At 40.7% G+C, this 23,998-nt stretch overlaps 2 protein-coding genes across 9 annotated transcripts in view; one reads left to right on the forward strand and one right to left on the reverse strand.

Moving 5' to 3' along the window:
- The window catches only part of UST (uronyl 2-sulfotransferase), a 118,474-nt gene that overhangs the window by 84,218 nt on the left and 10,258 nt on the right, over window positions 1-23,998 (forward strand). The window contains exons 6-7 of the mRNA XM_083496285.1: window positions 2,408-2,505; window positions 3,649-3,806. Coding sequence (XP_083352411.1) covers window positions 2,408-2,505; window positions 3,649-3,806 — 256 coding nt within the window. The remainder of the gene's footprint in view (window positions 1-2,407; window positions 2,506-3,648; window positions 3,807-23,998) is intronic.
- LOC310703746 (uncharacterized protein) overlaps window positions 1-23,998 on the reverse strand; it is a 151,962-nt gene that overhangs the window by 70,800 nt on the left and 57,164 nt on the right. For 2 of the 8 annotated variants that reach the window (XR_014524335.1, XR_014524336.1), the window contains one exon: window positions 7,364-8,098. The exons of 4 other annotated variants lie outside the window; for them this stretch is intronic. The gene's annotated coding sequence lies outside the window, so the exon portion shown is untranslated. Of the gene's footprint in view, window positions 1-7,363; window positions 8,099-8,540; window positions 17,006-20,624; window positions 21,576-23,998 lie in introns of those variants that run through there. 2 more of the 8 variants (XR_014524337.1, XR_014524338.1) reach the window with 2 other exon arrangements.

The raw sequence follows: 23,998 nt of genomic DNA on the forward strand, positions 1-23,998 counted from the left end.
CTTAACCAAAGCCAGAAGATAAAGTAGATTTTCATTAGCTGAGAGAAGCCCCTAGGCTTTAAAGGGTTGAGCAGACAAAATACTGGGACAAACATTTGAGGGGATAAGGTTTTGTAGTCAATAGCCTGCTAACATTCCTTCAACAACAACAACATATCAGAGCTGAAATCAAATTAAAATTCATGCTATTAAAAACAATATAATTATTTTAGTTCTATAGTAAGGATTACACAAATATGTACTGTTGAATAATATGCTTTTAAGTGTGCATTATTGGAGCCATTAGATTAGTGGTATTTAAAACTTTTTCCATTTAAGGTCTATCCTTTTTTTAAAAAAATATTTTTATTCCATTTTCAATACAAGATTTAAACATACATTTTCAATATTATCACAAATACGTAATTTTGACTTCCTTCAGCTCATCCGCGAATCTTCCGTTTTCTAATCTTCTATCCGCAATTCTAAATTTAACATTGCCTTTTATTTTAAATAAACCTATTCCCTTATTCCCTTTTTTACATTGTTTCTAATATTATTTCTTCACAAAGCTTCCTGTAAACCCACAAACGTTATTTGCGTATCACAAATGCTTTTCATATAGTCCACAAATTTGCTCCAGTCCTTGGTAAACTTGTGATCTCGTCTGTTTCAGATCCTTCCTGTTAATTTATCTAATTCTGCATAGAATTAACACATTTTACAAACACAGTACAGTGGTACCTCGGGTTAAGAACTTATGGTAATTCGTTCTGGAGGTCCGTTCATAACCTGTAACTGTTCTTAACCTGAGGTACCACTTTAGGTAATGAGGTCTCCCACTGCCGCCGCACGATTTCTGTTCTCATCCTGAAGCAAAGTTTTTAACCCAAGGTACTATTTCTGGGTTTGTGGAGTCTGTAACCTGAAGTGTCTGTAACCCGAGGTACCACTGTATTCTAAATTGCTAATACATAATTCCTCAAATATGGTTGTGAATATTTATGCTTCATTTTTGGAATACCTCCACAAATTTGTTCAGCACAGTGTGTGCTATTGGAATTGTTACATGAATGTGAAGACTGTGCCAGATTTATACATTTGATTTTGAAACAGTTAAAGATTTAAAAGGAAAAAAACAAACTTGAGAAGATTTGTTGCAGCAAACTGTGCCTCTGACATACATCTGTATAATTTCTGGTCTGAGACTAAATGCATTGTTACTCACTTTTGGAAATTTAATCAGGTTCTTGATAAATTACCACTAACCCACTATCCATATTCATTTTATCCATTTTAAAGACTATGAATACATGAGCTGAAGGAACTGTTAACTTGCAAGCGTGAAAATTTCAAAAACAATAATGGCTTCCCCACCCCCCACAGGTTTACTCCCAGAAACTTCCTAGCCAATTTGAGGGTATGGTGGAAAGGTGTTCACTGGACAAGTTCCAGATTTCAGCCTCTCTAGCTGCATAAGTGTATACTATAAAACATTGCATTTTAAAGGGATGCATAACTTGACAAAACTTTCTGTAGTTAGATAACTTGTAGCTGAATATTTTGTAAAGGAACTGATATTTCCAATACTCGTGCTGATCTTAAAATTATGGGTGAGATTCAGTGTAGCATGAGCAGCTGTCTGCTTGCACAGCGGCGCTTTTCATTCTCCATCTCCCTGCAGCTGCCCGTATATCCCAAATTGCTTCAAAAGTTTGAAGAGAGCCTCCATATCAGATTTTGGGATTGCAGGTGTGGCTGGAAAGGGGAGAAAAGAAATAAGAAGTTCCATTGCACAAACAGATTTATGTTAGCAAGGAAGCAGATATAACTGGATCTTGTTTTGTTTTTAAAGGGCATCTACACACCCATAGAGGGACATGGATGGCACTGTGGGTTAAACCACAGAGCCTAGGACTTGCCGATCAGAAGGTCAGAGGTTCGAATCCCCGCAACGGGGTGAGCTCCCGTTGCTCGGTCCCTGCTCCTGCCAACCTGGCAGTTCGAAAGCACGTCAAAGTGCAAGTAGATAGATAGGTACCGCTCTGGCAGGAAGGTAAACAGCCTTTCCGTGTGCTGCTCTGGTTCGCCAGAAGTGGCTTAGTCATGCTGGCCACATGACTGGCTGTACACCGGCTCCCTCGGCCAATAAAGTGAGATGAGCGCCGCAACCCCAGAGTCGGCCACGACTGGACCTAATGGTCAGGGATCACTTTACCTTTACTTTTACACACCCATACACCTGTAAGTTTCAAAAGCAATATAAATAAAACATGAGGATTCCCTTCTGAATGTAGTAAATCATGTTGATGCAATGGTTTGTTCGACAATTCGGGCCTTAGATCTGTGCTCCATCACTGGAAGACAACAGAGAACTTCATAGTTCATTTACAACATTTTCTTTTTTTTCCCCCTCCCCTTCTTTTAGGATATTAACGTATGCATTCTTGAGAACTACCCTGAATGTTCCAATCCCAGGTTATTTTATATTATTCCATATTTTTGTGGACAGCATCCAAGATGCAGGTAACTATGTTATCTCCCTTTTCAAAGTTATTTCTTACCACCTACTGGAGCTGGGGTGATTTCAGTTTTGGAATGTTCCACAGAAAACAGCAGAGAGCCCAAATTATATCATGCTGGTAATTAATCTGAAAGTCAAGGAGTTGTGCAGAATACCAGTTCACAGATTGCATTAGAAAGCAAGCTGTGCCAAATGCTAAAGGACTGGACAAAAAAAGAGAGGACAGATCAATCGACCTTCCCTTCCGTTTCTAAAATACTGAATAGAAGGAATGCAAAAATAAGATGGCTCTAATAAGCCTCTTCTTTTCACACCTCAAAAAGCATCAATTTGTCCAGAATTCAATATCCAGGTTTTGCCAGAATATAGCCACCTGCCCCATCTGTGACATCAGATGTGGGGCAGGTGGAGATGCAACTGAACCTGATGACAAAGCCAATTCCCTGCCAGAGGTAGACTTGAAGTCACTGTCTATCAGCTGATGTGTGGTGATTTCAGGCCTCCTGAATAAAGGCACTTTAAACTACCACTCAGGGCTCTTTGCAAACCTTGCATGCTGCCTTGAATTCCAGTGACCATCCCCTGGTGTCATAGTGACACCAAGTGATGTGATGGGTGAGTGCTGTCTAATTTGGGTAGGGGAGATAAGGATTTGGCCTGCTGACCATATAACATTCCCAACCACAAATAGGCCACGATTGACGGCTTAGATCCCTTGATTAGGCAGATCCTTTGTTGCTTTAAGTTGCTAAACCTAATGAGGTTTATGCTACCTTTTACTCACCTGGTGCGCTCCAGAAATTTTAGATTACAACTCAGGTGCTGTCTGAGGCTGATAAGAGTTATAGTCCAAACCTCTGGAGGGCACCAGGTTAGTGAAAGCTGGGCTATGCTGTGCAGGGCAAGCCATGTGTCAGCTTCTTGGTATATTGATGGCTTATAAACAAGATTATTTGAAAGTTTTAAAATATGTCACAGAAACTTAGATAGCGAACATTAAAAATGATTGATATTCCGCAGGTGAAATATTCTAGCTGCCTAGCAGCCTTAATACTGTGAATTGTTCTAAACTCAGTTTTTATTACAGAGTAAAGCTTTTGTTTGCAAATTCAATTTAAAGATTCTTTTCTTTTATGTTCTTGAAGGGAGCCTGGGGAATGGGCCCTTGAAAGAGCAAAAGTGAATGTGAATGAAAATTTCCTACTTGTGGGGATTCTGGAGGAATTGGAGGATGTGCTGCTTTTACTAGAAAGATTTTTACCTCATTATTTCAAGGATGTACTCAGTATCTACAAAAACCCAGGTAAATGTCTTCTGATATATCCATGATTGGTTTTTCTTTTTTAATAAATAAATAAATGTAATATTCTTAAATGTCACATATTAAATGCTGAAGAAGCAATAAGACAGCTGTAACTCTGATGTTCACTCCTCTTTTTTAAAGTGTGTTCATTGGATTAAAATGCAAAAAAAAGTTTCCATATTCTTTGCATCTTCTGTTCAGCTATTGCTTTCAAGTAAGTAAGGCCCCCCAGAAATACAGTATGGAAACTATGATTTAGAGATGTTTGGAGTATCCTGCTGTAGCTAACAGAGAAGTGGCAGGGAGAGCATATGTCTCAGAAGACGCTTCCTCGTTGATCCAGTTACTAACAGAACCCACTTCTAAAACAGGGGAAAACAGATGTAACATAAAAAGATAACTCACAGCACATCCCTTAGCCACGGAATAAGCAAGGCTTCCTCGCAGCTCTGCAGCTGAAATGCCAGGTGCCCAGTGAGTGCCAGCTTGCCCCTCCCACTATATAGGTTTTTTTTCTTTTTAGAAGCACAACACCTAAGTCCATTTTTCTGTTGCATTTTTCTGTTGTTTCTTTGCTGTCATCATTTTTCAAGGAAATGCTCTTTTTATACATGAAACATTTTGCTTGGTATCTTTTGAGGGGGCAGTTCTTGGAGACATCAAAGGATCTTGTCAGTTAGTGCTTCCACAGCTAGCTTCTGCTGCAAACTTGCAATGGGTTGTATAAGCAGTGTCACTCAGCTGATGGTAAGGCTTCTATCAGAAGAATGGGGAGGGAAGCTCATTTGTCTCCTCTCTAAATCCCCTTCCCCATTCTGTCAGATGAGTGACATGGCTGGATACACCTCTGAATTTGGATCATAGATTTTTTTATTTGTCTTAAGCCTCTTCTCCTGAAGAACAGTCTGCATGTGCAATAACAGGAAATGTTTTTTTCTTCTTCTTTGTACTGGTTTCAACTAAATCTAGCATAAATAATGCTAAATCTTTTTGTGTAACAGTCAGTAGCAATAAGTGAGACAAATGCTATGTTAATTATTTTCATTTTAAGAGTAAGCTTATGCTTCTGGTAAATAAGCCCATTTCTTTTCATATAATGCCAAAACTCATGAGAAAGGGAAATTTAAACTTTGAAGAGCCAAGCATGTATTAAGTATGGAAGTTAATTAATATCTTTATTCCATGCTAACTTGATTTGGCCAGAAGATGGCATTGTCCCTCTTATTTTCTTGTACAATTATAAAACATGAAACTTGAAAGAACAGTTACATACATTCTGTCTCTCAACTGCTCACATTTTATATTCTGATCAGTGAAGAGAGAATTAGTAGGCAAAACCATCTTGAGCCTGTAAGATTCAGATGTACTCTGAAAAATGCTTTGATTGGAACAGAACCATATTTTATAAACCACTGCTTAAATAAGTGTGCCTAAAACCGATAGTTTTTGTTATGTGTTATATATGAAGTTTGCCTTCTAAAATAAATGTATAATTTGTGATGGTCATAGTAATCTTTGGAGAAGGTTTGCAATATGTAACCATTCACTTTTAACTTATACAAAAATATTTAGATTTATATAGGAGGAATTTGCCACTGTGCTAAGGTGAGTGTTCTGTCAGTGCAAACAGTTCGACTTCCCAGACAGGCCTATCCCCCTTCTCCTGCTATGCATCATTCAGAGGGTTATTCCGAGTCAGTTTTAGGGGTAGAGGGAGGCAAGCCCCACTGAATGTCTCCTGTTGGTACTTGTTAAGTGAACCCCACCATATGTATTTTTATCATGGGAATGGACTTTCTGGTGGACTTTTGCATTTCAAGGATTATGAAGACGTCCAGATTGAAAATAATTTTATGTTCCCTAAAATGAGGGTTCTGTGAATCAAGGACAGAAGCAGAAAGATTTGTCCCATCACATCTCAACCTGAAGCATGAAAAAGGTCTCTTGAGCTAAGATCCAGTTCACAGATTAGTTGACAGGCATTTGTAGGATGATCACCTCTTCCCTGTGATGGCTGCACACAGTCCAGGACTGTGCTGGCGTACAGCTCGCATGGGCCCAAGAGCAAGTCTATAGGCTATATTTTTGCAATCTGTGGACTGAAGCAGACAACCACTAACAGTGCAATGATTGCTTGAAAATCTGCCACACGTCAGCTGGTAATCCATAGAAAGCAGCAATCATCTGTCTCCACTCTCACAATTATTTATTATTTATTTTGTTTATTATAGCCTGCCTTTCCTCAAAAAAGCTCAAGGCACCTAGCAGCAAAAATAAAACCACAAGTTAACAATTCAAAATGTCACTTTTGATTTAATACAAAAGCATGAAAACATTAAAATAGCAGCAGAAAACAGCAAGACAGCAAGTAAAAATAAAAATTACTCAAAAAGGCTCCCCACCCCGACAGTTAAAACCGATTACAAGCTAAACGCCTTTCTAAAAGGGAATTCCACAGCTTAGCAACTGCCACAAAGAATGCCCTCTCCTGGTCACAAACACACACACACACACACACACACACACACATGTTCAGGGGCAGCAGAATTACCAAGAGTTGGATAATCATGAGTGAACCAACTATTCAAATGCAAGTGGAAACACTGCAATGTAGTGCCAACTTGGACAGCCACTCCAGAAGGGATACCATGGCTGATGGTCTAGAAGGCAACTGAGAGACGAAGGAGAATCTGAGATCCCGACAACTAGATGTTTTGGAATCCATTTTACTGATAGTTTAGGAGTCCTAAGAGACCAGTGTGTTCTTCGGAGCACTGGTAAAGGCTAGGGGAGCATGGGCTGCCTCTACCCCCTGGGGAATGCAGTGTGCATGGGTTTCAGAGTTCCTGGCCTGGGTTTTAGGAAGCTGAGGGGGATCTACCAGGGAACCAAGCAAGCTGCTTTGATCTTGGGCAGAATAAGCCCCCTGATAGCTAGCCCTGCTTCCCCCAGCAAGTTGTGAGCAGGTTGTACCAAGCTCAAGGTGCAAGTTGTGAGCAGGATGCACAAGCTCAAGGTGTTTTAATGCATCATCAGTCCCCTCCCATCTGGGCTGTGAGAGTGAGTGGAAGGGTGGTGGCAGCAACTACCAGGCAGTAAGACCTGACTGACAGCACTGTAGGGCTGTTGGACAAGAAAACGGGTGCGAGAGGCTCTCCTGAGCACACACACCCTTCTCCACATTGTTTGCTCAAAACTGTAGATATAAACAGAGCCCATTCCTTGTCTGGAAATATAAACAGTTGTGTAGCTAGAGGGAGCTTAGTTGAAATCAGGAAATCAGATTCGAACCGCTGACCTTCTGATCAGCAAGCCCAAGAGTCTCAATGGTTTAGACCACAGCTACTAGTAGAGTCAGAAGCTGAGTCTGGAATGCAGAGTGAGCTAGACCAGAGAGCCAATTTCTTGGTGTTACCAGTTTCTGCTCTTGAACTGGCTTTTCTTTGGCAAATAAATGCTGAGTTGTGTTTGGTTGAAATTCTATAAAGTACTAGCAGGTGGAGCACAAAACAAATAGTATAAGTTCCAAGCTGAGAGTGTGGGTTGTTTCCCCCCCCCCCCATAAAAGCATTGAATTATTTAAATCAAACATACTTTTCTCTGCCGTAGATATCATGAAATGATTGGGCCACACCACAATCTGAATATTTGGGAGGCAGAATTAATCCATTATCTTTCCTAGTTGCACAGGCTCTTTCTCCAGTAACTTTGTAGGTGGATAGGTGGAAATATAGCTTCACAATACCCACAGCTGATCTCTGTTACTTGCAGCTGAGCTCAGTAGCTGTATGACTATCCTGAATCTGAGGATAAACCAGCTTTGAATAAACCCAAAAACTAAAGAGGCAAAAGACTCTGCAGTAAAACGCTCATTTCCCAAATACAAATATTGTAGAGATGCAAATTGCCTGTGAGATAGGGGAATGAACTTGCACTCACACAATGTTGCATCCAATGTGTTATGCATTATTAGAGATGTGCATTCCACATGGAATAGGATTTTAGCCTTAATTTCAGAAGTTAGATAGGCTTACTTTATTTCTCCTTGACTCTGCATTATGTTGTTGACATTTTATAGTCTTTTGAGGGCACCAAGCTGTGGAGCTGTTCTTTCAGTGATCACATCTGGTTTCTTGGCACAGCAGTTACTTTGTTACAGCGTTAGTTTAGGGAGCCTCTCTTGGGGTCAGCTTGCTGATGGGCTGCTTTGTTTCTCTTCCACCATATTCATTCCCTGGACTTGCTTTCAAACTCATTTTTCAGCTGCTTGCAGAGAAAAAGGTTGATCTCCCCTTAGAACAGAAAAAGCAAGGAATGATCTGATGCATGAATTTGATTGGTAACTGCAGCCATATATGTGCTACTGCATCTCCATTATTGCCAGAAACAAGTTCACACACTTCCTTGCTGTACTCAAGCCTCAACTACTCCATAGTGAATTGGTAAATCTTCTCAATCCACCTATTAGGTGTTTAAAACCATGCATAAAAATATAAGAAGTTGAAGTTTTTATTTTCCCTGTGTTATGACAATATGTAAAATATGTCTTGTGTTTGACTTCACTTTTTAAATTTTATGGTATGCACAGCTTGCTTTCCACAAAAATCGCTAAGAAATCTAAATAATAAAGTTACATAGATGAAATTTTATGCTCAAATGTAGTAAAAGAAATGTATGTGAGTCCCTAGATTCACAAGGGATCAGCAAGCTAACATCTTACATCCAGTATCTCTCTCTCTCTATATATATATTTATATATATTCATTCATGTGCCAGAAGATTATTCTTAAGAAGCTCAACTGTGCAGATGATGACAACAACTTTTTCCTAATAAGCACAAAGGCCTCTGAGCACAGGGGTTTTTGTTTGTTTGTTTTAATCTGAACATACTCCCAAATTGATTGTGGTCTCTGCACATCTCTCTTGAGCTTGTAAACAGCTGTAGGGAGCCTGCCTAAGATGGAATCAACAGAAACAGTAGAGAACCTTGAAAACCTCTGGCTTGCTTTCCGCCAGAATTGGAGAGCTCCAATCTCCCTACTGACCAGCCAGCCGGAATGAGGTCACAGGAGAAAGAAGCTTCCTGGATTAACACCTAAGCCACAGATGACCATCTAAAGGGATCCCAAGCCTAAGCCATTTCCCTCCAGTTTTTTGGTGGCCATCACCAACCTTGCTCTTTTCCATTCTACATATATGTTAAAGAAGTTCTGGAAGGAGATGGAGTTTCATTTTAGCTTTTGGAGGAAGCAGGAAAAACCACACACACCCCTCCCTGACAGTTTCTTGATGTGCTGCTTAGGAGTGCAACAGGGGAGAGGTCTTACGTTGCACTGAGTAATGTTCCCAAGGTATCCACAGCTTGCAGAGCACTTGTGTCCTAGGTTTTTGTCACGGTCTCTTCCCTTGTGACAGGATAGAGACCTGCCTGCTTCTTCCTTTGACCTCCCTCTGCCCCCCTGAAAGGATGCTTGTAAGTGATATAATGGACTCATTCCTCTCTGAGGATGAACTCATGGCCAAACTGTATCCAGATTTAATGGTAATCAACACTGTTTTTCACCTGTATCAGGTATCTGTAACAGTGACAAATTCTCCATTCCTGTTTCTGTTTTTTAAAGTTTGAGAGAAAACAAATGGATGATTATTCATTCTTTTCTTGGTGTGAAGCTAAGACTTGAATCAGGACTTCATTCAACAGCTAGGCCCAAGCTTCTGATTGATTTCTGATGTGTCTCAAAACATAACTCAGAAGCAAAGTGAATAAGATCAGGTGTCTATTTGCATATACTGTATTGTAAAGAAACAAGGGCACACAATTCATGTAATACGCTCCATAGCTGACGTGCAGCTCATGTATTTTGTACTCAGGTATCATAGCCAAGTACACACAAAAAACCCTGAGTGCAACCCTACAAGGGCTTTGCCAGGAAGTGGTAGGTCTGTTAATTGCTTCTGTTTCGAGAAGTAATGTCCCACTCAATTACCAAAGCCTAATAGTGCATGGCCTGTGGCAAAGAATTTGGTATTGATCGGTGCCAAATGTGGCTTTTCACTTTGCAAAAGTCTGAGAAGCAGGAATAGATTGTTGTTTTGAATTTCAAGTACTTAGCTGTCATTCATCAAAATAAGGGCAATCTCTCAGCAAACAAAAAGGCATTATCCAGCTATTGACACCATCTCTAGATAGAATGAACACATCAGCAGGATTTTAAAATATAAAAATAGATTTCAGAAGTCTGTTTCAAAAGTCTGTGTCTGCAGAATGACTGAAAACAATGTTAATTTTTCCATAAAATACTGAACCCCATTTATCAGGCGTACTTACCAGAGGAAAAATAAATTGTTAAGACCACTGGCCTCTTATTTTCTAGCAGCAGCTGTTTTGCTAGTGGTAGCAGCAGCAGCTCCTCATATAACATGTTTTATGATGAATGCAAGCAAAAGCCAACTTTGAAATTCCAGCACTGCCTTGTACGCATAAAACATAAAACCAATTTAAAATAACATAGCTGTTCAATGTGAGTCGTTCTCCCCCCGCCACCCCAGTTCTCTAAATACATTCCGTATGAGTACCAGGGCCTTGTCTGTTGATTTCTCCTTGACTTGCCCCCAAGATGTTTTTGATTCACCAGCTGAAACTAGTACAAAGTATGAAATTATAACTGCATATAAAATGTAGGTGCAAGGTGAGCAAAAGTACATGTATGTGCATGCATTATTTTAAAGCCATGTAGATGCCTGTTGTAAAGACCTTTGTAGGTAATCTTGGTCTGTGTCTCTTGCAAGAAATATGATAAATTGCAAGCCTGTACACAAGATACATAAAGTATCAGTGTTTCATTCCAGCATGGCCCAATTATAGGGTGAGCAGCTATTTCAACAGATAAAAGTAGTAGTTGCCAGTCTGCTTGGTCAGTGCCAAAAGGTTTAGCCTATGGCAGGAGTGGGAAAACTTTTTGGCTCCATGGGCCATAATACCATTATCAGGATCTGCCTCATGAGGCCACCCACCTATCAAAATCTTTTGTGCTTCAAGTCTCCTTGTGCGCCTTTTTTAAGTCCCCCAATCTCAGAGGCTTCAAAAGGGGAAAATAGAGAAACTTGCAATGGGTTCTCCAAGTCTTCCCCCTTTAAGTTCCTGATCTTGGAGGAGTCACAAAGCCTGTACCAAGTCTCTCTTCCAATTTAAGCCTCCAAGGATGAAGGGGGAAACTTGCAAAAGGCTTTAAAAAGGCCTCACGCTTCTGTTTGAGCAGTGTTAAAGCCTCTCTGAAGAAGATTGCATGAGACACCTATTTTGAAATGAATTTTAGGGATTTAATTGTCACTCAGCTGATGAATGTGGTGCAAATTGTGTTGCCTTGGCTGTGCAGTCTTGTTCCTGGGAACAAGATCATGTAGCCAGTGCAGAATTAAACCCTGTCCTCCCATCCTGTTGACATTAGGTGATGGGTCTAGGCATAGTTTTTGGGGGGAAAGCCCTGCGAGCCAAACTGGATGCCTTGGCAGGCCAGGATTGGCCTATGGGCCAGAGGTTCTCTACCCCTGGCTTATGGTTTCATGTTTTTTTTCAGGCATTAAGTATCATTCGTTGCTGAGAGCCAGTGTGGTGTAGTGGTTAAGAGCGGTAGTCTCTTAATCTGGGGAACCGGGTTCGCTTCTCCGCTCCTCCACATGCAGCTGCTGGGTAACCTTGGGCTAGTCACACTTCTCTGAAGTCTCTCAGCCCCACTCACCTCACAGAGTGTTTGTTGTGGGGGAGGAAGGGAAAGAAGAATGTTAGCCACTTTGAGACTCCTTCGGGTAGTGATAAAGCGGATATCAAATCCAAACTCCTCTTCTTCTTCTTCTTCTTCTTCTTCTTCTTTGATGAAACAACAAACTATGGTAAAGTGTCAATGGACACTAAAGCTTCTGAATTCTTCCCTCAGCCATATGCGCCCAAGGCTCACTTAGGCGTGTTTACAGTTTATTAAGATATCCAAACATGGCCTTAGGAGACTTGTTTTAAACTAGGATTTATTTGTTCAAAATTGTTGGTTGTGTTGATAAATTTGCTATGCTCATGTATTAATTTGTTCCAGGGTCAGCATTGGGCATCTGCTTTCAGTACTAAAGCCTCATGTGCTCTTGAGGGGATGCAGAATTCATTTCCTTTAGCTGTGCATTATTACAGAGAGTTCACACACAATAACAAGAAGGGAACAGACTTCCAGATCAGAGGGTGACTTCTGCAGCCCAACTCGACCCTGGTATCTTTCTTCCTAGAAATTAAGCACTGATTATGCCAGCAAACCTATCAATGGCTATGCAGTGTTTCACATACTGCCCTGATGACCTTGAGTGCATTAGTGAGCTTAAGTGTTTGTCAAACATGCTTTCATTGGCATTCATGCAACTGTTAAACCAGGTTGACAAAAAGAAGTTGAAATCAGAAAAAAGCTGTATGAATCAGTTGCTAGCGATGTTGGAAAAGGAGTGAAATCTTATTTCAGTAACACAATAAAATTCTGGTTTGGGCTGAATACACTTAGGATCAAGATGGTAGACTTCAATAAATGTTGAACATTCTGTTGTACAAATTAAGATTTATAGAAGGATTATCCATGAGTTTGCATTAGTTTGGCCAGTTATGCTCTATTGACTGAAATTTTAATACTCTTTTGCAAGGTCTTTATGCTTTTAATAAAAGAAATTCCAGCACAAATTTTGCTTGTTTTAGACATTGACTGATGGCATATAGCATGTTCGCCTAGTGATCTCTCAATGTTGTGAGTTTTATTGTTTTCTCTTTAACTTGTAGCACAACTTGTAAGTCCTCTACTCATTTTAATAATGGTTTTATTCTGCAGGAACAAAAAACCCTGGGTGATAACTAACACTTCCCTTCAACTGAACCTGTCAGTGAAATGGAAGAGGGAGACCATTTTTGGTAACCCCATCTCCCCCTACACCCTCACTTTCAAATCTACTCTGGAGGGGCCCCCAACTCGCCACATAGCAGCTTTTTAGGAGGTCAGAAAGTGGAGGGGGATAGTATTGCCTTCCATCAGCAGAGGTGAAGCATTTGTTTGTTCTTTTCAAAGGAGCTTATAGAATGAAATTTTTGACAAGTTCTAATTTAGTATAAAATAAGTATATTTCAGAGATGTGTTGATCTCGCTGTATGTTATTGCATATTCTACTTGTTAAAGAAAAATAATTTTAATACATTAATCTGAAACGAGCACAAAGCAATTTTGTCTCCTGTGCAGAGAAGAACTTACATATGCTGTATATTACGTGCCTTTCAGTAATTCACAGACAGATGTCACACAGTACTTTGGTATATTTTGCTAGCATTTGATAATGGCAGATTAATGTTTTGGTTTGTAATTGGTGAAGGAAGAACCAATGAATACCTAGAAATGAATTCCTAAGAATAGCCGCTGTATATGAATTTCAGCACAAGGGGTTGTGCTTTGAAGCAGAGTTCAAATATGCTCTTTAGAATGCTTCTTTATGCAAGCAGACTCAAAAAAGTTCTGGAATACTTGAATTCCATTGGGGGTTAAACCTCATTTAGGAGCAAAACAGGGCAAGCATGAAGAGACATTTGGGAACATATTAATCACTGCAATGTGTCTCCATGTATTCTAATATTTAAAGTAAACATACAGTAGAGTCTTTTTACTAACATTTTGGGAAAAGAAGTTAACCTGTAAAAGTTTGACACCCGAAAGTCCCATCCATCCCCCCATACTCTTGCCTATTTCCTCTGTTCATTAAGTAGCTTGTGCTAATATATCATAGACACCAGGGGGAAGGGAATGTTTCTTTTCTGAAAAAATACAATTAAAGGGTACACGTAACGCAGTTCTTCCCTTAAACTATTGGATTTCTATATTAGGAATTCTAAGGTGGTTTGTGCAGCAGATAAAGGACAAAGTGAGGAAATTATTGTGAAGAAAATGATGTATGAACATAACTTATTCCAAAATGTGAGATGGAAATTAGTGAATAGGAGATGTAGGATTTTAAGCTTCAGGCATCCTTTTCAGGGGGAAATGGTTTTAGCAGTTTTGAGAGTCAACAGTAGTTGCCAGAGTTCCTTATCAAATAAACGAACTATTTGTATAACAAGAGGAGGAATAGATACCAAGTACAGAATAGACATTGAAAACATAAGTTACGGTACATCCCCAGCTGTAGGCGCTTGAGGTTGCATCGTATTCCTGTTGAAGACCAAAGGGGGTTCTTTGTGATTATTCTTTCAAAGTTGCCCCAAGACGTGCTTAAAAATATGGTTGGGTTTTTTTTTAAGTGTTGTATTTCAGGAGACTGCTGCTATCTTAGATTTACTCCCAGGTAATTGAGATTAGGATTACAGTTTAAGACTCTAAATAACGTGGGACCCAAATACTTAAAGGAACACCTCTGTATTGAGATCTGCAGGAGAGGTCCTTCTGTTGTCTAACTGCTGGGTAAAGCCTACCGTGACACAAGGTAGGGCCTTCTCTGTGGTGACACCTCATTTATAGAACTTCCCTCCAAGATACAACTGGCACTTTTGCTAACTGGTTTTTGAAGTCCTCTTCACCCAACCCTTTGAAGGGGGTTAATCTAGATGAGATCAACTGTGAGCTGCAGTGTTAGTTCTGGTTGTTATTTTCATTTTATTGTTTTAAGGTATTTATGTTTTGGATTGTTGCCTGTAGCACTATTTGAGCCTCCAGGACCATGTGCCAGGCAGGAGAGCAGGCCTGCATATGTTTATCCATGTGTGCCCCTGCATCCCATTCCAGCTGCTCTCCAAGGCTCCCTGGGGTTGGAGGAATGTCTGCAGTAAGGAAGCCTGCCAAATGAGATCAGGGTCCCAGCTTACAGGGACAGCCTAGGCGTTTTTGGTAGGCTGTCCTATTGCAGGAGAGCCTTGGAAAGGGGCTGACGCAGAGTGCATCAGTACAGACAGGATGTATCTGTATGACCCCTCTCTTCCTCGTACATTAATAGTCATGTGGTATTGAAAACTCAGTTATTCATGCTTGTGTTATCACTTTATGCAATCAGAGAATAACTCAGGTTTATAAACATTAAACAACCTATTAAATAACCATTAAATCTGTACAAAGCTGCAATGGTTTAAAATATTTTCATAAGTCTGAGTCTCCGTTGTGATTCACCAAAAGCTTGCTGGTGTTTGCAAATCTGAGCTGAATTGCAAGCAAACTCCCTCTCCACATGTTAGTGTTTTGTTAGAAATCATACTCAGCAGATTTTTCATGGTTGTAACTTGAGACAGTTCAAACTTTGGTGGCTTCAGCTATTTTTTTCCATTGTGTGTTTTGTTCAAACTTCAATGCAGGTGACTTAAAGTTGCACTGATGATACAGTCTCTCTTTTGCAGCCAAGTAGTGAGTTAGCTGCAAGCTTGCTATATTTTAATGACTTGGGCAGTTGGGGCAGGATTTTATAAAAAAAACTTAGGACCTATTAAAGCATTTCATTTTTAGGAAGCAGGATGGAATGGCTCTGGCTCTTCCTGCCCCTCTGTTATTGCCCTTTATCATTCTACAGTGATGAAGCAACTGAGGAGTACATTACTCCAACTTTTCATACCAAGTGGGCCACAAGAGTACTTTGACATGGAACCATGGGCTGCACACTTTGGGGGGGGGGGGGTTGAGGCCAAAATTTGACGCTCCCCCCAGCCCTATGGCAGGGTCCTAGAACCCTCTTACCTCCTTTCCAAACCCAAGAAAGCACTAGCTAGGCGGGAGGACTCTAGGACCACGTCAGAGCCTTCATTGTCTCCTTCCCAAAGCCCAGTGCCTCCTTACCCAGCTTTGGGAAGGCAGCACATGGGCTTGCAGGGAGGGGAGGCTTCAGTGTTGTTGAGGGCTGCCAAAAATGGTGTTGAGGGCTACCTGTTGGGCCACCTTGATCTTGTAGTTGGCAGGCAACCATTTTAATTACCGTATTTTTCCATGTATAAGACTAGGTTTTTCTCCCTAAAAAATAATGTCCAAAATTTGGGGGCATCTTATACATGGATAGATCTCCCTCATTTCCCCCCTTATACATGGGGGCATCTTATAGATGGAAAAATACAGTACTCACTCTGCCCACTCTGCACCAGATAAAATGTAAAGCAATTGGATCCCCCATAATGGAGGAGTCATAGGTAAATGTTTGAACCTTAGGTAACTGTTTGGAATGCTTGAGTACTAGTATCCTACAAACTGAGGTTGACATGTTTACTTTTTTTAGATATTGCACAAACAGCAAAACTGAAGTTCACACTAGTACATTATGCTGATCTTTACTGGATAAATACCGAGGCAGACCACTTTCTCAGTCTTGTCATTAGTTTGTTTGGTTAAAATTGTTCTGAGAAGTTCTATTTTAAAATATTAAAATGTGAACGTCTAGGATTACAGTTTGAAAAAAATAAGACTTGAAAACAGATTTATAGTTTCAGAGTTGCTTTAAATTTCATTTGGCAAAAGCAAATACCTAGGCATTTTTCCTGTTCCAATAAGCTTACCAAGCTTAATAAATTCCAGAAGTTCAAAACTTTTTTTCCCCCTTGCAAGAACAGCTGGAGTGTCCTAAAAGTATTTGTGACTGCTTTTCTAATGTAACTCACTCCCCTTTGATTTTTGGTCCTTTGAATTCTTCAGCTTTTTTGTAGTTAACTTGAATGGGTGCATTTTCTTCTTATGATTATGCCTCATTTCTCCATGTTGCAGATGTCTCATTATTTTATAAAGCATCAAATTATGGTATTAAGTAATAAATCAAAGCACAAAGAAACATTGTAGAAATCAGATGTCACTTCTGGCTCTTAGAATTGCTGAAACAAGCATCTAATTTTGTATTTTTTAAATGTGTCACCTCATTCACAATATTCAAGGCAGCTTCTAGAAACAAATTTAATAATAAAATATAAACATATAAATAATTTTGATAACTTGCCTGCGGAAGGTTATATTTCAGCTTCATTGACATAATAAATGTGGTACATGTCCTTGTCATCTTCTAAATACCAGTAGCTCTAATGTTTTCGTATCCACACCATACATCAGAGATGGCTAACCTCTCTTTTGGACCTGTGGCCAACTCTCTATAGAGGACACACATCAAAAGTGGGTATGGCTGAAGCGCAGAAGTATGGTGAGAACTGCAGTCTTCAAGGGTGCTTTCCAAAAGGGGACCTGTAGAAGCAGTCAGTAAATATATGTACAGTGGTACCTTGGTTCTCGAACTTAATCCATTCCGGAAGTTCATTCGACTCCCAGAATGTTAAAAAACCAAGGCACGGCTTCCAATTGGCTGCAGGAGCTTCCTGCACTCAAGCAGAAACTGTTGGACGTTCGGCTTCCAAAAAACATTCAAAAACCAGAACACTAACACTTACTTCCAGGTTTTCAGTGTTAGGGAGCTGATTTGTTCATCAACTAAGCTGTTCAAGAACCAAGGTTCCACTATATTATTGTTTTTTTAAGTGACAAATTTATTTGGGGGGAGCCTTCTTGGCACTGAAGTATCACAGTGCAGGACCTACAAGACAGAACCTACAGGAGAAGTCAGTAATATTTTTAAAGTATTTTTTAAAATTAAATAACAAATTGGGGTGGGTAGTAGGGACACAGATAAAAAACCTATGGTGTGCCTGATGCAGGCCACAGGTTAGTCACCGCTGCCCATACATACATGGCTGCATATACACACCTTTAAAGCACATTCTTTCCCTCAAAGAATTCTGAGCCCTGTAGTTTACTCTTCGCAGAGTTACAATTCTTCTCCAAAGGATGGGAAATACACTTCAAAAGTGCTTTAAAGGTGCAGTGTGTAGAGAGTATTTGTTTCAAGCTCCCTTTTGTTAAAAAGGGGAGAAGTGCAACCTCCACACGAGTAATGAATATTGCACAGGCAAAAGCACTCTGTTTCCCCCCCTGCTGTAATCTTAATGGGGCCTTCATTTAAATTTGACGTGAATGCGTTTTTCCGAGGCTACTGGGCTTGGAAATTTGCTCATGGGACAAATTAGTACAGCTAATATTTTTAGTAAAAACCTGACCCTTCTCTATGCTTTTTAACAGCAGTTTGGCATGCAGAAATGAAGTAGGTGAAACTTCTCTTAATGTTAGGTGATGGGTTAATATTTAGCTTCCTGGGGACTTTGCAGATGTAATCCTGGGTCGCTCAAATGGTACTTTGTAAATTGGGAGCCAACCCATCTTGTGCAGATTTTCTCATTCCTTTGTTGGCTTTAATCATGGTTTAGTATTACATTGACATTGGTGCTAATAATGAGCAATCAGGCTTTAACAAATAAATATGTTTGCTGCAGCGGGTGTGGTCCTATTCTTTAGTAAGCATGATGAGCACCCAGCCCTTTCCCCCAATTTTGGAGCTGCTGAGGTGGAAGACTATTGCCCAGTGATCCCTGCCACCTATTTGGCTTCAAAGTAGGGAGAAAGGTTGGGGATTGTTTGGCAGCTGCGTAGCCAAGGTGCCCAAGGCACTTTGCCCAAGGAGAGTCAAACAAGTGGGGAAAGCTGGTTGTCATGTTCTCGAGGCAGCAGCACACAACACAGCACATGTTCCCTTGGGGAAAGCCAGGGAGGGAACATGGGCTGCCCTTGCCTATGTGACAAGCAGCGTGTCTTCAGGCACCATAATCCCAACCACATGGGAAATGCCCCAGGTGGGGCAGGCAGGCAACTACAAATTTTGGCTTGACAAGAAAGAGATACGATCAATCCATTTTGCAAATACATTTCTAATCCTGATATGTACTAGCCTACCTGGTCACTTTTCCATGCTTCCTAGCCCATGTTCCTGTTCTTTCTGTGTCCTCCTTCATAGTCGCTCTGGAGAGACTGTGGCTGTTGGCATTGGGTTTTCTGGATCTTGTACTTTATCTTTGCATTGGTTGGTGTATTTAGGTTGTCTTTATGGCTTCTAAATGTGCCCGTTCTCTACAAGACTTGTGGAGGGGCTTGCAGTTTATATCATTTAATGTGTTACTCAGCCAAAAAGGAAGCAGTTGGAACGAGTCAACTGGTAGGCAAGTTTTACAGTACAGTGGTACCTCGGGTTACATATGCTTCAGGTTACATACGCTCCAGGTTACAGACTCCGCTAACCAAGAAATAGTGCTTCAGGTTAAGAACTTTGTTTCAGGATGAGAATAGAAATCGTGCTCCGGTGGCGCACCGGCAGCAGGAGGCCCCTTTGGCTAAAGTGGTGCTTCAGGTTAAGAACAGTTTCAGGTTAAGTACGGACCTCCGGAACGAATTAAGTACTTAACCTGAGGTACCACTGTACTTGATTTCTAGCTAATATAATTGGGCCTGGAGGTAGGATGAACTTTAAGAACAAATAAGCTTATGGACTACTATAGTTGACTGCTGGCTATTGTTTATGATATAATCAAGGTGATGTTTCAATGATATGAAAGTGATTGCAGAATATCATGCTTCAGACTCAGAATAGCTTCCTAGATTATTCATAGTCTAACCTCCTGCAGTGCAGGAATATGCAGCCGACCCATACAGGGACCAAACCTGCAACCTTGGCATCATCAGCATCACACTCTAACCAACAGAGCTATCCAGGCTTTTCAAAACACTTCATTGTGAGCTTAGTTTAACTTTTTATCTGAATTTTCAGCAGGTGGCAAAAAGTCTAAGATGTAATATAGTACAAGCAGCACCCAGCAACTCACACAACAGGGCTTGTCTTTCCTTCCCTACCCCTGCAGCCCACTATGTGTCCCAAGACATGCTTTGGAGGATTGGGCTACAGTGGGCTGAGGGAGGAGAAAATGTTTTTTTTACATATATATAATATAAAATAGAAGTCCCATTGCACAACCAGATTTCTGCTGCGTGAGCCGATGGACATCATTGGATGTCACTTTAAATTAATTTTCTTCTGAGATAATTGGCTGCTTGGAAATCTACTCTTGTCAGAATAGTTGATCTCTACTACTGCGCCTCTTGTGCATAACTGGGATACATTTAAGCTGTTGGTACCCAGTGCCTTGTAATAACTCAAATAAGCTGATGCCTTGTATCAGGAAGAAGCTCTGATGCTTTCTAGTCTGACTTTTCCTTCTCATGGTAATAGGGCATGACTAAAGCAGAGCCGTGTGTTCAACCAGCAACTTGTTGGCTATTCTCCGCCCCCAGGTTTGGCTTGATGCCTTTGTTCATGCTACTAATCTTTTGTCTCACCTAGCTTTGACTGGGTCAGCAACACTGCAGACAAATGACAGCCACCTCATGAAGTTTAGTCTGAGAAACTTTATGGCCCATGGCCAGAGTCCTTTTATTTGGAAATAATAAAAGTTGTTTCTTAGTGTATGGCAGCCAACTAAGGGTAGATTCTCTTCATCTGGTTTTCAGTAGTACATAGCAATGCTATTGTGGAGGCAAGGGTAGAGGATATAAACAACTGAGTTCCAGTATTCCTGTGTGTAGTTGGGAGGGCTAGCTGTGCAAACCCAATGGGCAGGTTCAAATCCAGGTAGTCCTGCTGTGGGGTCAAGGCAGCACTAATTCATCTTCCTGAGTGCGATTAACTTGATGCATAGAAATGTAAAAGGTGGCTGGCACAGAATCTATGATGTTACACCCAGTTTATGGAGCTGGATTCTTTGGAATTTTCGATTCAACTCTGTATGAGCAGTGTTCAAAACTCCCATTGTTCTAGACACATTTTGTGACAGGGAATTTTATTAGCACAAGCAGTTTCTGAGCTCTGGGCACAGTAATGCGCCTAAGATTTCAAATTAAAACTTAGAGTGGAAGAAAAGGAGAATCTTTTTATGTCTCTACACTTCCAGCTACTCTCTGAAGACTGGAGAAGAGACCCTCTTAAGAATATTAGGGGGGTGGGCAGGGGAAGGACTAGACTATGAGAAAAATGAACATTATATTTTAGCTGCAGTTCATTCATTTTTAGCTTTGTGTTCTTGTTATAAAGCATTTAGCTCCTAGCTTTCACATCTCAGTTTCTAACACAGTGTATGAGTTACCAAAGAGGTTCTAGACATTCACAACATGATCGCTTCATCCAGCTTACACATAGCAATTTTTGCCAGAAACAACTGTGAGCCATATAAAAGCCGACTAAGGGCCAACAACATTTTGCATTTTAAAAATTAAATACAGCTGCAGTATTGAGCTGCTAATTTGATTTAGCTGTTGAGGCATTAGGGATCAATTGTCTCTCTCAAACTCCCATCATACACACTTTATGTACTAATCTAAATCACACACACCCTACATAGCCACACCCATTTGTAACAAGGGTGTAAAAAATACAGGCCCCTCTAGTCTCCCCTCCACCATAGAGCAAATACCAGGGACAGGAGATGATTGAAACAGTACAGATCAAAGGGTATATCACCCCAACCCTTAACAACTTCCTCAGTCAAATGAAGGTTTCTCCCCACAGTAATATTTTGTTAAACTCTTGTCTTAATGCCCACTGACATCACCATCCAAGCTGTTGATCAGAAACAAAGCATTGGCTGTATGATCCACACACACCCAGCTTTCTTGTCCACACTCAGATTGTCACTTCTGAACATTTTTGTATCGCTCTCAAGCCACACACTTCACATTGACGGAGGCTGCTTGCCTGGATGTGAAGATTCGCAATGGTGGTAGCCCACACAGTATGTAGCCCAAGCCTAGGGTGTAGATTTGCTCACCAATAGTAATGTGTTTTCAGCAGCCCTCTAATGATTACTGTAAACATGATTTAGCCCTGCAATTAAAATGAACAAAGGCAATGTGTGTGCTATGAAAGGAAATTTGTAATTTCACCATTGTGTCAAGAAGCAACATTTCCTAGGGTTGTTTTTTAAAAAGAAACTTGCCTCCTACTGGCCAGATATAGGAGTGGCCTGTACGTTAACACTACTGGCTGGAAAGATCTGTGTAAAGGTAATTCATAAAACCCAATTTTCCTTCCTATTAGGAAAGTCACCAGTCTAGAGAGAGCATTGGAGATGTACAAAGACTATGAGAACTCTGGTGATCTCTCTCTCTCTCCCTCTCCCCCCATCTCTCTCACACACACCCCATCACCATCCTCTTTTCCCTATTTCATCTTAGTCTAGGTGAGGAATGGAGCCAAGGGTTCCCTTTCCAAAAGACATCGGAAGCCTGGGAAAAAGCTGCATTGATTTCACTTGGGAATTTTGAAACTTTGGGATCTCCCCGCCCCCCACCTCTTTTCATTTTGTTTGCTTACTTTACTTTTCTGAAGCACGCCTTAGTTTTTAGCTGTAGATACTCTTTCCCTGTAGGGTTGGGTTGAGGAAAGCCTTTATTCTAACTTACTGGCTGTTGGCCAGAACAGTCAGGCTCCGTGTCAAAAGCAGTGTACTTTAAAGAGACAGTGTTTCATTTCCCATTCTGATATTCTTTTGTCTGTCTGTCTCCTTTCCTTTTTTAAATGCCAGATGTCCCCAGCCTTTGACCACCCTCAGACTTAGTATATATAATAAGTGCTGTGAAATGTTCAAACTTGAGTGAAGGGGAAATGGGAGCTGTTTTCCTAATGTGTAACTGTCAGTAATGTTACTGTTAATCACTGAACTTACAAGAGAAAAACAAAATAAAAGCATGTGATTAATTTGGTGTCCTGCCTTACATTGCCGTGGTATTGTGATGCTGAACAAAAAAACTGGCAGAAGGAGCCTTGCCCTGGTGACCTGGAAATTGCAAGCCCTTTATAAAGAGATTTGGGGATTCTGTAGTTTCTGTGTTGAAAATTAACTCCTGCTGCCATGATCGTCCCAAGAGGTTTTTTATGTGTGAAAGAACTGAACAACTGCTGACTTGTCGGGGGTTTTTCCTACTTATTTATTAATATTATAAACTACTATTTTATAGAAATATGCCATCTAATTTTTTTTGTTTGATACAGTTGTAATTTTGCTTTCTAAAACTTACTTCAAGCTGTAATCTTTCTGTTACAATGCTAATAGAAGGTTTCTTTTCAGTTCACTTGGGTTTATCTTCAGGGCCAATATATTTGCCAGCAGCAAAACAAATCCATGTTACTTTAAATGATAGCTAATCTAATATTTATTTATTTGTTTGTTTGTTGGTTGGTTGGTTTGTTTATTATACCCTGCCCATCTGGCTGAGCCTCCCCAAACACTGGGCTGCTTCCAACAAAATATTAAAATACAATAGTGCATCAAACATTAAATGTTTCCCTAAACAGGGCTGCCTTCAGATGTCTTCTAAAAGTCTGGTAGTTGTTTTTCTCTTTGACATCTGGTGAGAGGGCATTACACAAGGCGGGTGCCACTACCGAGAAGGCCCTCTGCCTGGTTCACTGTAATTTGGTTTCTCACAGCAAGGGAACCCCCAGAAGGTCCTTGGAGCCGGACCTCAGTGTCCAGGCGGAATGATGGGGTGGAGACGCTCCTTCAGGTCAGCACCAACACTTTGAATTATGCTCAGAAATGTATTGGGAGCCACTGTAGGTCTTTCAAGACCAGTGTTATGTGGTCTCGGCAGCTGCTCCCAGTCACCAGTCTAGCTGCCGCATTCTGGATTAGTTGTAGTTTCCGGGTCACCTTCAAAGGTAGCCCCACATAGAGCACATTGCAGTAGTCCAAGCGAGAGATAACTAGAGCATGCACTAAAGTGTTTTAAAATGTGAACATGCAGCTTGCTGGTGCAGGCACCTGAAATCACAGCCACGTTGCTCCTACACTCCTCTTCTTGCTTCTGAGATGTAAGCCATAGTCTGGCTTAGTGCTACATCCAAACCCAGGCTTGTGGGTTTCGTTTTGGCAGCCTACTGAGGTTTGTTTTAGGTGGCAGGAGTGGAGGAAGGAGCAAAACACCCATGATTTCAGCAGCATGCACCAGGATGCTGCACATTTGCCTTCACATTCAAACAATAGTTTAGCCTAACTATCATTTACAATAGCATGCAAACCAGGCCACTGTATTTGCAGATTAGGTACGTAGGAAGCTGCTTTGTAGCATTGGTCTTTGTAGTTCAATATTGTCAACAGTTGTTGGCTGTGGCTCAAGGTGTCAGGCAGGTGTTTCTTCCAGCCCTACTGAGAGGTGCCAAAGATTGAACCGGGGACCTTCTGCATGCAAAGTACATGCTTTGCCATAAAGTGACAACCCTTACCCATACTGCTTATGTTCAATGGT

The sequence above is a fragment of the Podarcis liolepis genome, assembly GCF_965112155.1.
Source record: "Podarcis liolepis genome assembly, chromosome: 3".
Classification (NCBI taxonomy): domain Eukaryota; kingdom Metazoa; phylum Chordata; class Lepidosauria; order Squamata; family Lacertidae; genus Podarcis; species Podarcis liolepis.